At 40.3% G+C, this 14,755-nt stretch overlaps 1 protein-coding gene across 19 annotated transcripts in view; it reads right to left on the reverse strand.

Moving 5' to 3' along the window:
* nedd4l (NEDD4 like E3 ubiquitin protein ligase) overlaps window positions 1-14,755 on the reverse strand; it is a 497,553-nt gene that overhangs the window by 191,683 nt on the left and 291,115 nt on the right. Inside the window, exon 1 of one of the 19 annotated variants that reach the window (XM_043678534.2) lies at window positions 4,270-4,595. The exons of the other annotated variants lie outside the window; for them this stretch is intronic. Within the exon in view, the coding sequence (XP_043534469.1) occupies window positions 4,270-4,293 (24 nt within the window). The 5' untranslated portion in view covers window positions 4,294-4,595. Of the gene's footprint in view, window positions 1-4,269; window positions 4,596-14,755 lie in introns of those variants that run through there. 19 annotated transcript variants of the gene reach the window in all.

Here is a 14,755-nt window from a genome sequence, read left to right on the forward strand (position 1 = left end):
GCACAAAGCATTTTTGCTGAAGTGAATGTATCATGCAAGCTAATTTTATTTAAAAATGTTCCAGTAAAAAAATGAGTACAATAACATTCCCATTGAACACGTTAAATACCTTTTGCAGGTTTTTCAGTGTAAACTTAATTTGTATAGGAATTGAAGCCAACATTTCTTAAATTTAACAAATAATTAGAGTTGTTGCTTTGTATGCTAAGCTTCAGCATTTTTCCTGAGACATTAGCATTTGCTTTTATGAATGACACCCAAGTACCCTGGAGGAGAAAGTGAGGACTGCAGATGCTGGAGATCAGAGCTGAAAATGTGTTGCTGGAAAAGCGCAGCAGGTCAGGCAGCATCCAAGGAACAGGAGAATCGACATTTCGGGCATAAGCCTTCTTTCAACCCAAGTACTCTGGGCTCAGTTTGTTAATGCAGCACACGTTGGTCCAGAATTTAATTGGTTGATTTCAGCTAGGTCAAATGCATGACATCACAATTGACTTCAACACTACTCTGGCACTTGGGGCCCTGTACCCTCTGAAACAGAGACCTGGGTTCAAGTCTCACCTACTCCAGAATTTTATAATAACATATCTGGACGGTTTGAACAACAAATATTTCAACTTCAGTACATCAATTTTAATTCCCCTTTATTTTTAGGGGTGAGGGCACAGGAAATTAGCAACATTGAAAAGAAAAATATAACAGATTTGGAAACTGTAATGTAAACTGTACACCAGTAACTACATTTCAAATGTAACAGTGCTCAATCCTGTTACTGACTGTCAGGCATTTTACACTATCATGCCATGTGAATGCAATTTTTAAAACAAACACAGAATACCCCTTTTTCTTGCAAATAAACTGCAAGGTCTCAGGCACTCTTAGGCTTACACACATTTAACTAGATAATGAAGAAAAAGAGACAACCTTTCATGGTGCCCCATCTTTTCATGCAATGTAGAACGTGTCCTAGTCCAAACCTGGTCAAGTGCTCTCCTCAGCTTTCACCCACGCTCCCCCTCTTAATGCTGATAACTGTATTCTCTGTTATTTTCTGATCTTAGACTTACACTTCATCAGATTTGTTTAAATTTCCATCTCACATTATTCAGTTCCATGAATTCCTGTCTCCAATCCTCACTGCAAGCCCACCAACTCCACGACTACACTGATGCACGCAGACTGCACTCCTAGTCATGACTCCACTTCATATCTGTTTCCCTGCCTCAATGTAGCTATTCTTTTCATTCTAACATTTCTGACATTGCTTCCTTTATGCTCAACTGAGGATTTCCTTTACGATGACTGGCAGGAACCTAATATGTATCCTTTCCGTTTCTTGCTCTTCTGTGCTCACTCTGGGTCAGAATCATGACTAGGTTTGCTCACCTCCACTGCACTGGAAGGTTCTGGAGCTCACTTTAATTTAATCTAATTTTAATTTAAGTCAATTGGAATTAAAGACTAAGTTTGAGAAAGCCAATTTGAAAGTATACAGCTCCTGATTTGTTGTTACAAGACTCATTCCGGGTACATGTACATTTTCACAAAATTTGTTAAGATTATCAAGAGAAAGTGCAAAAGAAATAATGCTCAACAAAAGCAATGGCTTTCAGTCAATCCACTTCAGTGGACACCAGCTCGCAACACTGGTTGATTGTACACATGGCCTTGTTCTTTTCTGTTGGCTGAAGTTATTCTTTTGTCTTATTTGTGTACAAGTCACTAAAAACTACTGCTTATTTCTAGCTATGACTCGGACTGGTTTGCCAAATGTATTGAGAACAGATCAGCTGGGTGCGCCTAATTCCAAAATAGTTCCATCAAATGCAATGATCATCTTTGTGACATCACTTCTGGTTGCATCCAGATTCATTCTTTGACAGGTGAGTAACAACATAAGAATATAAATAGGAGTAGGAGGCGACCATATGGTCCATTGAGCCTGGTCTGTAATTCAATGAGGTCATGGCTGATCGTTTTGTAGACTCAGCTCCACCTACCCGCCCACTCACCGTAACCCTTAATTCCTTTACTGTTCAAAATTTGTTTGCCTTAAAAACATTCAACAAAATAGCCTCAACTGCTTCATTGGGCAGGGAATTCCACAGACTCACAACCCTTTGGGTGAAGAGGCTCCTCCTCAACTCAGTTGCAAGACTTGTAACATCAGTTTCTCAACTTATTTCTTACTAATAATGTAACACTAATGAAATCATGCGTGTGACTGCTTATGAGTATATAGTGCCACCCCCCAGTGAGTAAGTTATTCCATATGTCCCAATTGATAAAAACAAATATTCTCCAAAATCTCTTAATATCCTTTAGCTAAATAAACACATTATTCCATGATAACTGTTGATGCCTAAACAAAAAAGCTCAAAGTAACAAAACAAACAAATAAATAAAAATCAATTATTTTAAAACATAGTTGTACCCTTGAGTAAAATAATTTTTATATTTGTTAACAGAAATTTGCATTAGTTAGGACCACAGAAATATTAAAGCCATAAACTCATGACCTTAATTAGACTTTGGCCATGTTATTCTTCCTTACAGGAAGCATTTTACTACTAACCACAATTAAACAATATATAAAATGCAATTTCTCGTCAAAATTATTGAAAAAAAACTCAATCCTACACAACCACATTCCAAATTCATCTGCATTCAGTGTCATACCACGGAACACATCTTCCCCTTCCTTCCCTTTCCAGCATTCTGAGAAAAGGTTGTTTTTTTGTCAGAGATGCATCCTGTGACAAGATCATCTGGGAAGTTCATCCTAGTATCACCAGAAGGTGGCAGAATTGGCGGAGTAGGCTTATTGCTTGTACTTGTTTTGGGACCTCTCAATTCCGAGTAGTATAATTTTAATGGTGACTCAATGTTACAATTTGGCAAAACAGAAAAGCTAGAAGTGATCTTGTATCGATTCCTCATCTTATCTAAGAACACTGATCCAACATGTTCCCTCTGATTTCTCTCTCACACATATTGCTTAACCTGCTGAGAAGTTCCATCATTTTCCTTATTCAATCTGGATTTCCATCATTTCACTTTTGCTACGACTATCCTTTGTGGAAAAATTTGCAAAGGAAAACACCTCTGACCACAAATCCATCAGAAAGTGGTCAACAAGCAGAGTCTTCCAGACCCTACAGGAAAAGGAAAGGGTTAATCCTGTCAGGTGGTTCAGAGTGGAAATGTCACACACCTCATTACCGGAACTTTCCAACAATCACCAAGACATACCTTAGCTGGTGGTGCAAAAGACACTTCCCATCAGGTCTTTCACGCATGTTCAGTCTCTGTATGTCACTGCACACTGCCCTTGAAGTGGCTGTGCTGGTGAAGACAGTGTCACACATCTCCTGCTGGAATGTGCCTTTGCAAAGAAGGTCTGGAGATACATGCAACCCTGAGCAGATCAATGACGCATGACTTTATTCTCTACAGTCTGTTCCCTGGGATGCACACCAAGCCAAAAACATCAACTGCACTTAGAAGATCATAAATTCAGAAAAAGACGGTCCTTAGTCTGCCAGAGATTTGTTGGCCTTTCAATGTAAAGAGTTGACACAACCAGGTATTGCAGACTGGCACCTTCCAAGGTCCAGGACTATGTGCTGAGGAACGTGCTAAAGCTTAGGGCAGCTACTGCCAAGGCACAGTGGGGAAAGCTCACCATCTAAGGTCTTTCTGCCAAAGTATAATGAGGGCCAGTTGTCAGATGCTCTCATTACCGCAGAATGAATGTAAATAGTTTCCTGTCTGACTAGAAAATGCCTTTGTTTTGCAACCGCAGAGAAGCTCTGAGAAACTTCAAATTCTAATGTGTTGTTTGTTTTTTTGTTCCTTCTGGAAAGACTGTGCAAAATTGTTTTTGGATCCTTTGAACACACATTGAAAATTTTTATGAATGAAGTTTATTTTTGAACTTAAAGACAAGTGAGCTTACGACGACTAATTTACTTATTTATTTCCAACAATCAACTTAGTTTCTTGAGCAAAAATGTGATTATTCCAATTCAAAATAACAACAGGTGTGCGGTTGTTTTAGCTTCACTATTTTTTAAAAAATAAGCCTCTAAAGGATCAAGACTTACTCGGGAGAAGAGGAAGCAGCATAGACTCATACAAGGCAGTTGAAGTTTCACAACAGAACAATCAATCTCACAAACTTTACAAACTTAAATACATGATAAATGTTTTGTTCAACAACAGCATTTCATTCCCTGGCTTCACCACTTCAACATTTGTTTTACTCACCTTCATTATTGGGAACTTGACCATTCTGTTTTCCTTTATTCGATAAGACAGCCACTGAAGTCAGTATGAAACTTAAGTCACGACAACAATGAATCATTTTTCCTGAATTTCAATCATGACATGTCTGAACTTGGTTAGAAAACTGAATACTAACTCAGTCGTATGATGCAGTCAAATATCTGTTCCCAAGTTACCGCAACCCAGCAGTATAAAGCGAGAACGTGGTGTTAAAAAAGTCAGAAATACTTCACAAGCTTATTTTGCATTGTAGCATTCATGATTACATGCTATTTCCCTTTCAGGTCGGCACAAATGAAATGGACTGTTCAATCATATGACCAATATCTCTCTCTCACACACACACAAACACGCACACACAATCAATCAGTAGTTAACACATTGCCCAATGTAAATCTGCCTTCAGCGATGAGCCAGTCTCAGTTTTACAAAACCAAATCTTCTCCAACTTTTGTAATAAAACATTGTGTGAATATACATGAGATAATTGTTGTTTTCAAATAATGCATTTGAATTAGCTTTATTGTCACATGTTCTCAAGTGAATACAGAGAAAAGTTGACAAGTCACCACTTATGGCAACTCTGAAGTACAAAAGTACCTAGATGCTGATTATTCAGCACAATCTTTGATGGAAAAAATATTAACAAAATAAAGAAATAAAAAATGCAGCATTACAGATTGCAAGAATAAAGTAAAAAAGAGAGAAATAGAAAGTGGAGAACAACTTTTCTACCAACGCATGCTGGGCCTGGACTCCAGAAACACCAGACTTTGCCTTAAGGCTGTCAAAGTCAGGGGACTACTTTGGGATCACCTCAAGACTGGATGCCCACACTGAAGCCATGCCAGGTCAAAAGACCCCCGCCATGTGCTACAGAAAAATTACCACACCGGGCTGAGACACTCCCACGTGCCACCAAAAGACAGCCACGTGGGTCTGTACTCGGCCGGGAGTCTCAGTCGTGCTGAGGCCAGGAGTTTAGGCACCGAGAAGAAAGAGGTTAAAAAAACACAAGAAGAGAAAAACAAAAGAGAACAAAAAAGATAAATGTATGGAGCAGACGAGCTCCAACTGAAACCTCCTATTCCACCGCCATCTTGGATGAAATAGAAATCTGGCAAGAAACCAGTCACCCAACATAACAACTTAGTTGCTGGTTCTAATCAAATCACTTAGGAAATAAAGGTTTTTTTTTAAAGCCAAGTGAAAATCATTTAGTTGGGGAGCAATTTGGTGCAGTGGACAATTTCACAACTTAAAAAAGGTAAACTTCCTCCTGCTCAAACACCTTTATGTCATCACTTGCAGAAAGTTAAACTTGATAACAACATGGAAGGGCAACCAGCATCTTACCATAAATAAAGAAAAACAAAGGTCGAACATCAAGGGAAGAAAAGGAGAACAAAATGTTAACTATGATGCATTCAAAAGTCTCCTGGTCACCGGTCAAAATCTTCCGACTAAGATGAGAAGTTTCCTGACCCAAAGAGAGTGGTGAGTCTGTGGAATTGTCTGCCATAGAAAGCTTTTATGGCCAAAATATTGAATGCTTTCATAAAAAGGAGATAGATGTAGTTCTTAGGGCTAAAGGGATCAAGGGTAAAGGGTGAAAACAGGAACAGGTTATTGAGTTGAAGGATCAGCCATTTTCATACTGACGAGCAGAACAAGCTCAAAAGGACCGAATGGCCCACTCCAATTCCTTTTTTTTTTAAATGTTTCTAGCAAATGATAGCAAGTCACGAGTTGCATGGTTTTTCAGCAGCTGTTAGGGACTGTGCTTTAATTTAGTGATTTCATACATTTAACATACATATCTAAAAATAGCAAAGACAAATGAAGAATTTATAGGCTCAAGAGGGGGAAATGATTGGAAAGTAAGGCGCTATAGATTTTCTGCTCTTTACTAACCTTCAGTTTTTAGTTCGTTCAAGGTTAAACTCAGTTAAAGTAGCAGTAAGTAAAACAACATTAAAAAGTATAATGTAAGATATGGCGGAACAGATAGACCGTGGATTTTCAACCCTATGGCATTGGGGATCGTGGACACTTCTCATGACCTAAGTGTCCACATGCAGCAAGTATCCCCATCTGCATAAGGTTGAGCTGTGTTTCAGAGCTTGAGAAATGGCTAGAGCCACTAAAGTGTGTTTTTGAAACAGATAACTCCATGGAAAGCACATTCCGAAAAGCAGTCAAAAGAGTGGAAATGGATGTCCACAGGCAGTGCAAGAGAAACAAATCAGGTATTGCAAGATTCCCTAGAGGTTCAGTTCACAAACTGGCTTTCCATTCTGGATATCAGAGAGGGCAATGGATCCTTAAAGGAGTGCAATAAGAGCCAACCCCATGGCACCGTGTGTTCCCCAGCTGTTTGGAAATGAGGCAATGCACAGGTCAGAGTCAGATTCATTCCAAAACAGCTACAGCAATCTGTTCTGAGGGACGGTTAAAACCATCAGGTTGTGGTCGATGTTAGGAACACAGGAACAAGAATGGACCATTCAGCACCTTGAGTCTGTTCTATTATTCAATGATCCGACCTCCTTTGACCTATATGCCTTAATCCCTTTGCTTAACAAAAATGTATCTAACTCAGATTTAAAATTAGCAATTGATCCAACATTATCAGCCATTGTGGGAGAGTGTTCCAAACATCTACCACCCTTGTTGTCAGAAGTAGTTCCTAATATCTCTCGTAAATTGTCATGCCCTAATATCTACTAATTATAGAATCTCCAACCAGTGGAAACAGTTTACCTTTACTAACCCTGTCTTTTCCTGTTAATACCTTGAAGATTTCAATCAGATATCCCATTAACCTTCTGAATTTGATGAAAATGGACAATTTGTATACTACAACCTAACCCCTGAAGTTCAGCTTTCAGTCTTGTAAACCTATGTTATAAGTTCGTAAGTTCATATAGGAGCAGACTTCGGCCAATTGGCCCATCGAGTCAGCTGTGTCATTCAACCACGGTTATTATACTTTCTCCAATGCCTATATGTCCTTCCTAAGGTGTGCTGCTTGTATCTACATACAGTATTCCAAGTGAGGTCTAACCAGAGTTTTGTATGACTGTTGCATAACTTCTCCTTCAGTCCCCAAATTCTAAAGGCATAATTTCATTAGTGTCCTTGATTCTTTTCTGCAGCTGCTGATGACGACATTTTCAAGATCGACCTGAACCCAAACTCTCTTTGGACATCCAATGTATTTAACTTCATACCATGTAGAAATTACCCAGATCAATTCTTATTCGGTCTAAAATGGATAACCTTACACTCGCTTCCAATGAACTCCATCTACCACAACTTTGCTGATTCACAATCTATCAATTTCTCTTTGCAATTTTATGTTATCATCTGCACTCTGTACAATGCTTTCTAACTTTGTGTCATCAGCCAATTTGGATATACAGCTTCCAATGCAAATCATTGATAAATAATGTGAATAATTGAGATCTAACAGATTTGTGGGGGACACCACTCATCAAATCCTGCCAATGTGAGTACCTGTCCTATTTTTTGTCACCTGCCATTCAACCAATTTCCCAATAATGTGTCTTTAAATCCATGAACTTCCACCAGAGTTAACAGCCTCTAACATGGTATTTTATTAAATGCCTTGTAGAAGTCCATATAAACATAATCTAAGACAATCCCCTATCTAATACCTTAGTCACCTCTTCATAAAATTCAAAGAGGTTTGTCAAGCATAACCTACCTGTCATATATCCATACTGACTCTCCCAGATTAATTCAAAAATTTCAAAGTGTTCATTTACTCTATCATTTATTATAGAATCAAACAATTTCCCACATGCAAGTGAGCAAAAACATGAGAGATGGTGTATGAGGGAGAACTTTAAATTCTTGGGACACAGAAACTGGCTCTGAAGGTGACACCTGCACATTCCAGATGGATTGCATTTTATGATAAACATACCATTTGAGTATTTGAGCAAAGCTGGGACTAAGGTCCTTTATGAGGTATTCTGCAATACTCTTGGGGAGAGTTTAAAACTAAATCAGCAAGGCCGTGGAAACCAAAAGAAAACATTAGAAACTAATACTAAAGTGCATGAAATGCTGGGATAGCCAGATAGCGCTACAATAGAAGTAATAAGTTAACAGGTGAAGTCAGACAAAGTAATGAAGTCTAAATCAGAGTTACACATCATGTATGAGAATGTATGGAACATAGTTGCTAAGATTGGGGAGTTACAGGAGACATAGCTTAAGGAAGGGCAGATCTGGATGTTAAACCCTGCTGGTTACAAAGTAGTCAGAAAAGACAGGAAAGAGGAAGAAAAGGAGAAGTAGTGGCTTTTTCAAGGACAGGGAGGGGCTTCAAGGACAGTGTCAATTTGGCTGGAGCTAAGGAATAAAAGGGGTACTATTACATTGTCCACTGTAATGCATGATCGCCAGGCAAGGGAAGGATATAGAGGACAAAATCTGGAAGAATATAGAGGACAAAATCTGGAAGGAAATTACAGAGGTATAAACATCATTGAATAGTTACAAAGAAGGACTTTGATGACCTGAATATCGACTGAGATAGTGATACTGCAAATATAATGAGGGACATTTGGAGAACTTCTTAGAGAAATTTGCATTCAATCCAACAAGAGAGGAAGCACTACTAGTCCTGGTTTTTGGGAGTGAACTGTTGAATAAATCAAGTGACAGTGGGCAACATTTAGGAGTCAGTGATTGTTGTAATCATAAAGTTTAGGGTAACAGTACAGATAGATTGAAAGTGAAGGTTAGCAGTAAAAATAATAGCTGAAGCTACTTTCAAAGAGTTGGTTTTGGCACAATTAAAGTATATTCCTCAGAAGGGAAAAGGTAGGAGAAACAAGGGTCCAGAGCTCCCTGTATGACAAAGTAGACATACACTAATTTAAAAAGGACAACATTTGCTTATAACAGGTGTCAGGTCATAAAGACAGTTGAGAACCAAGAAGAACACAGAACTTGCAGAAGGGCGAGGTGATAAAGCAAATATAAGCAGCAAAGAGGGATTATCAAAATAGACTGGCAGCTAACATAAAAGGATATCCCAAAGTCTTCTATAAATATATCAAAAGTAAAAAGGTGATGAAAGACAGAGTAGAGTTGATTAGGGACTAAAACGGATTTACACTTAAGACAAGAGGCATGGTTGAGGTGCTAAGTGAATGTTTTTACTTACAAGGCAGATGCTGCCCAAGCCATGGTGACAGTTGAGGAAATACAATGATGAGAAGAATTTTTTTTTGGATAAGCTAATGGTTCTTAAACTTGACAAGGCATTGGTAGTGGATGAGAGGCATCAAGCATATTGAAGGAACAGAGAGTGGACATGACAGAGGCACTGATTATAATCTTTTAATCTGCCCTGGATTTGGAGGTGATGCTAGAGGACTGGAGAATTGCAAATATACCTTTGTTCAAAACAAAAAGGTGCAGAGTAACACTGCAATGCAAGTCAGTCAGTTTAACTACGGGGAAACATCTAGAAACAATTAGTCTGGATAGAATTAATTGTGCCATGGAAAATATAAATTGATTATGAAAAGTCAGAATGGATTTGTTAAGGGAAAATGGTGTCTCACCGATCTGGAGTCTTTTGAAGATTTAAATGAGGTGACGACTGTTAATGTGGTGTATATGGACTTTCTGAAGGCATTTTATACAGTATCACACAACAGACAGAGAGAGGTGATTAAAAAAGGGACAAAAACAACACAGATACAAAATTGGTTGAGGAATAAGAAAACAGAGTATGGCTCATGACTTTTTTGTCAGGCTTTAAGGCAGTTTGTAGAGCAGTTCCTCAAGGGTCAGTATTGGGACACTTGCTTTTCCTTATATTTATTAATGATCTAGATCTTGGTGCACACGTATAATTTCAAAGTTTAGAGACAATGCAAAACTTGAGAATTGTAAGCTATGAGGAGGACAGTGCAGAATTTCAAAATAATATTGTCATATCTCTGAAAGTTGCCACCCAGGTAAATAGTGCGGTGAGGAAGGCATATGGCGTACTGGCTTTTATTGGTAGAGGAATTGAGTTCCGGAGTCCTGAGGTCATGATGCAGTTGTATAAGACTCTGGTGCGGCCGCATCTGGAATATTGTGTGCAGTTTTGGTCGCCATACTATAGGAAGGACGTGGAGGCACTGGAACGGGTGCAGAGGAGGTTTACCAGGATGTTGCCTGGTATGGAAGGAAGATGGTATGAGGAAAGACTGAGACACTTGGGGCTGTTTTCATTAGAGAAAAGAAGGTTTAGGGATGACTTGATTGAGGTGTACAAGATGATTAGGGGGTTAGATAGGGTTGACAGTGTGAACCTTTTCCCGCGTATGGAGTCGGGTATTACAAGGGGGCATAGCTTTAAATTAAGGGGGGGTAGATATAGGACAGAATTTAGGGGTAGGTTCTTCACTCAGCGAGTCGTAAGTTCATGGAATGCCCTGCCAGTAGCAGTGGTGGACTCTCCCTCTTTATGGGCATTTAAGCGGGCATTGGATAGGTATATGGAGGATAGTGGGTTAGTATAGGTTAGGTGGGCTTGGATCGGCGCAACATCGAGGGCCAAAGGGCCTGTACTGCGCTGTATTCTTCTATATCATTAGAGTGAGTGAATAGTGGCAGATGACATTCAATGGCGAGTAGTGTGCACTTTAATACAAAGAACATGGAGGAACAGTACAAAATGAAATACAAAACAGAACAAAATACAGCAAACAATATTCTAGGGTTCATAAAGAAAGGCATATAGTACACCAACAGGGAGGTTATGCTGAACCTGAACAACACACTGGTTAGACCACAGCTGGACTAGTGTGTACAGTTCTGGGTGTCACAATATAAGCAGAATGTGAATGCACTGGCGACAGATTTACGAGAATGGCTCAGGGATGAGACACTTCCTTGATGAACAAAGCTTGGGGTAGTGGTTTTTGTTTGAGATGGAGAAGGCTAACAGGTAACTTGTTAGAAGTTTTCAAAATCATGAGAGGTCTGGACACAATAGGCAGAGAGAAACCATTCCCACTGAAATGCATCGAGGATCACAGGGATCAATTCTAATTTTTTGCTACTGCTGTTGGGGAGGTTTTAAACTAATGTGGCAGGGGACTGGGAACCAGAAGAGAAAACAAGTAGGCAGCGAGGTGGAGACTGGAGACTAAGAATTATGAAGATAGCATTAATAAAGGAAGAGTAGTCAGAGGGCAGATGAGCGCAAAACAACTGGTTGCCTGAAATGCATCTACTTTAATGCAAGGGGTATAGTGTGCAAGGCAGATGAACTTAGGGCTTGGATTGGTGCCTGGGAGTATGATGTTATTGCAATCACAGAGACTTGGTTGAAGGAAGAGCATGATGATTGGCAACTAAATGTTCCAGGATATAGACGCGTCAGATAGGACAGGGAGGGAAGTAAAAGGGGGGTGGAGTTACATTGCTGGTCAGGGACGATATCACGGCTGTGCTAAAGAAGGACACTATGGAGGTAGTGAGGCATTATGGGTGGAGTTGAGAAATAAGAAGGGTGCAGTTACACTGTTGGGGCTGTATTACAGGCCTCCCAACAGTGAGCGTGTGGTAGAAGAACAAATAGGTAAACAGATTATGGACAGATGTAGAGGCAATAGGGTAGTGGTGATGGAAGATTTTAATTTTCCCAACATTGACTGGGATACACTTAGTGTCAGAGGTCTGGATGGTGTAGAATTTGTAAGAAGCATCCAGTAGAGCTTTTTAGAGCAGTATGTCAATAGTCCGACAAGGGAAGGGGCCATATTGGACCTGGTACTGGGAAACTAGCCAGCACAAGTGGTAGAAGTTGTGATGGGGGATTTCTTTGGGAACAGTGACCACAATTCTGCAAGTTTTAGAATACTCATCGATAAAGATGAGAGTGGTCCTAAGGGAAGAGTACTAAACTGGGCCAAAGCCAATTATATCAAAATTAGGCAGGAGCTCAGAAATGTGGATTGGACACAGCTATTTGAAGGGAAGTCCATATTTGATATGTGGGAGGCTTTCAAAGATAGGTTAAAGATAGTGCAGAATATGCATGTCCTGTCGAAGGCAAAGGATAGGAAGGGCAAGATTTGTGAACCGTGGATGACAGGAGAAATTGTATGACTCGCCCAGAGGAAAAGGGAAGCGTACATAAGGTCGAGGCAGCTAAGAACAGAACAGACCCTGGAGGAATATCAGAAGAGTAGGACGTCTTAAACGAGGAATCAAGCGGGTTAAAAAGGGGTCATGAAATAGCTTTAGCAAGCAGAATTAAAAGGAGAATCCCAAAGCATTTTATTCTTAATAAAAAAGCAAGTGGGTAACTAGAGAAAGGATTGGTCCACTAAAGGATAATGAAGGAAGGCTGGGTCTTGAACCTGAGAGAATGGGTGAGATTCTGAATGGTTACTTTGCATCAGTGTTCACAGAGGAGAGGATCATGATGAATCTTGAGATTAGAGATAGAAGTTTGATTAGTCTGGATCACATTGGCATTAAGTAGGGAAGATGTATTGGGTAGGCTAGAGGTTATTAAGGTGGACAAATCCCCAGGACCGGATGGGATCTATCCCAGGTTTCTGAGGGAGGTGGGAGAGGAAATAGCTGGGGCCTTGACTGATATCTTTGTGGCATCCTTAAATACAGGTGAGGTGCCGGAGGACTGGAAGGTTGCTCATGTTGTCCCCCTGCACAAGGAGGGCAGTAGGGATATTCTGGGTAACTAAGACCAGTGAGCCTGACGGCGGTGGTGGGAAAGTTGCTGGAGGGGGTACTGACGGATAGGATCTATTTATATTTAGAAAAGAATGGGCTTATCAGTGATAGGCAACATGGTTTTGTGTGGGGGAGATAGTGCCTTACCAACTTAATAGAGTTCTTCGGGGAAGTGACCAAGTTGATAGATGAAGGAAGGGCTGTTGATGCCATGTACATGGACTTTAGTAAGGCGTTTGATAAGGTTCCCCATGGTTGACTAATGGAGAAAGTAAAGTCACATGGCATGCAGGGTGTTCTAGCTAGGTGGATAAAGAACTGGTTGATCAACAAGAGACAGAGAATAGTAGTTGAAGGGAGTTTCTCGAAATAGAGAAAGGTGACCAGTGGTGTTCCATAGGGATCAGAGCTGGGGCCACTGTTGTTTGTAATATACATAAATTATCTAGAAGAGGGCACTGTTGGTATGATCAGCAAGTTTGCAGACAACATGAAGATTGGTGGAGTAGCAGAAAGCACAAGGAGCTGTCAAAGAATACAGGAGGATATAGATAGACTGGAAAGTTGGGCGGAAAAGTGGCAGATGGATTTTAATCCAGACAAATGTGAGGTGATGCATTTAGGAAAGACTAATTCTAGAGCAAATTATACAATGAACAGAAGAGCCCTGGGAAAAGTTAATGGACAGAGACACTTGGGGATGCAGGTCCATTGTACCCTGAAGGTTGCTGCACAGATCGATAGAGTGGTCAAGAAGGAAGGTATCTAGTATGCTTGCCTTCATTGGACAAGGTGTTGAGTATAAGAGCTGGTAAGTCACAAGTTCAAATTGTACAGGCCGCATTTGGGATACTGTGTACAGTTCTGGTCGCCAAATTACCAAAAGAATGTGGACGCTTTGGAGAGGGTGCAGAGAAGGTTTACGAGGATGCTGCCTGGTATGGAAGGTGCTCGCTATGAAGAGAGGTTGAGTAGGTTAGGTTTATTTTCATTAGAAAAAAAGGAGATTGAGGGGGGACCTGATTGAGGTTTACAAAATCATGAAGGGTATAAACACGGTGAATAAAGACAAGCTTTTTCCCAGGGTGAAGGATTCAATAACGAGAGGTCACGCTTTCAAGGTGAGAGGTGGAAAGTTTAAGGGGGATACATGCAGCAAGTACTTCACAGAGAGGGTGGTGGGCATCTGGAACGCATTGCCAGCAGAGGTGGTAGAGGCAGACATAGTAGATTAATTTAAGATGCCTGTGCAGGTGGGGAGCAGAGGGATACAGATACTTAGGAATTGACCGGCAGGTTTAGACAGTACATTTGGATTGGCTCAGGCTTGGAGGGCCGAAGGGCCTGTTCCTGGGCTGTAAACTTTCTTTGTTCTTTGGTCTAAAGTGATTTGCAGAAGAAACAGACGTTAGGTGAGAAAAAAGCAATTAGTTAGGGTAAGAATGCGGCACCTGGAAGTGTGCTGGACACAGGTTCAATTGAGGCATTCAAAAGGGTATTAAATAGTAATTTAAACAGAAATAATGTGTAAGATCACAGGGTGGGGGGCTGGAGTTGAAAGACAGCAGCAGATTGGTCCTGTTAAAATGGTCAGAAAGCCAATGAGCACAGCATGGGCCAAATGACATCCTGCTGCTGTAGCCATTCTGTGGAAAATGTAGTCAAAAAAACATCTTAACTTTATAAACCTCATAATTGCAACTTCAGTTACTGTTCTAACCTAATC

This window comes from Chiloscyllium plagiosum, unplaced genomic scaffold (assembly GCF_037043375.1).
Source record: "Chiloscyllium plagiosum isolate Xiang-an unplaced genomic scaffold, Cpla_swu_hap1 HiC_scaffold_1, whole genome shotgun sequence".
Taxonomy (NCBI): Eukaryota; Metazoa; Chordata; class Chondrichthyes; order Orectolobiformes; family Hemiscylliidae; genus Chiloscyllium; species Chiloscyllium plagiosum.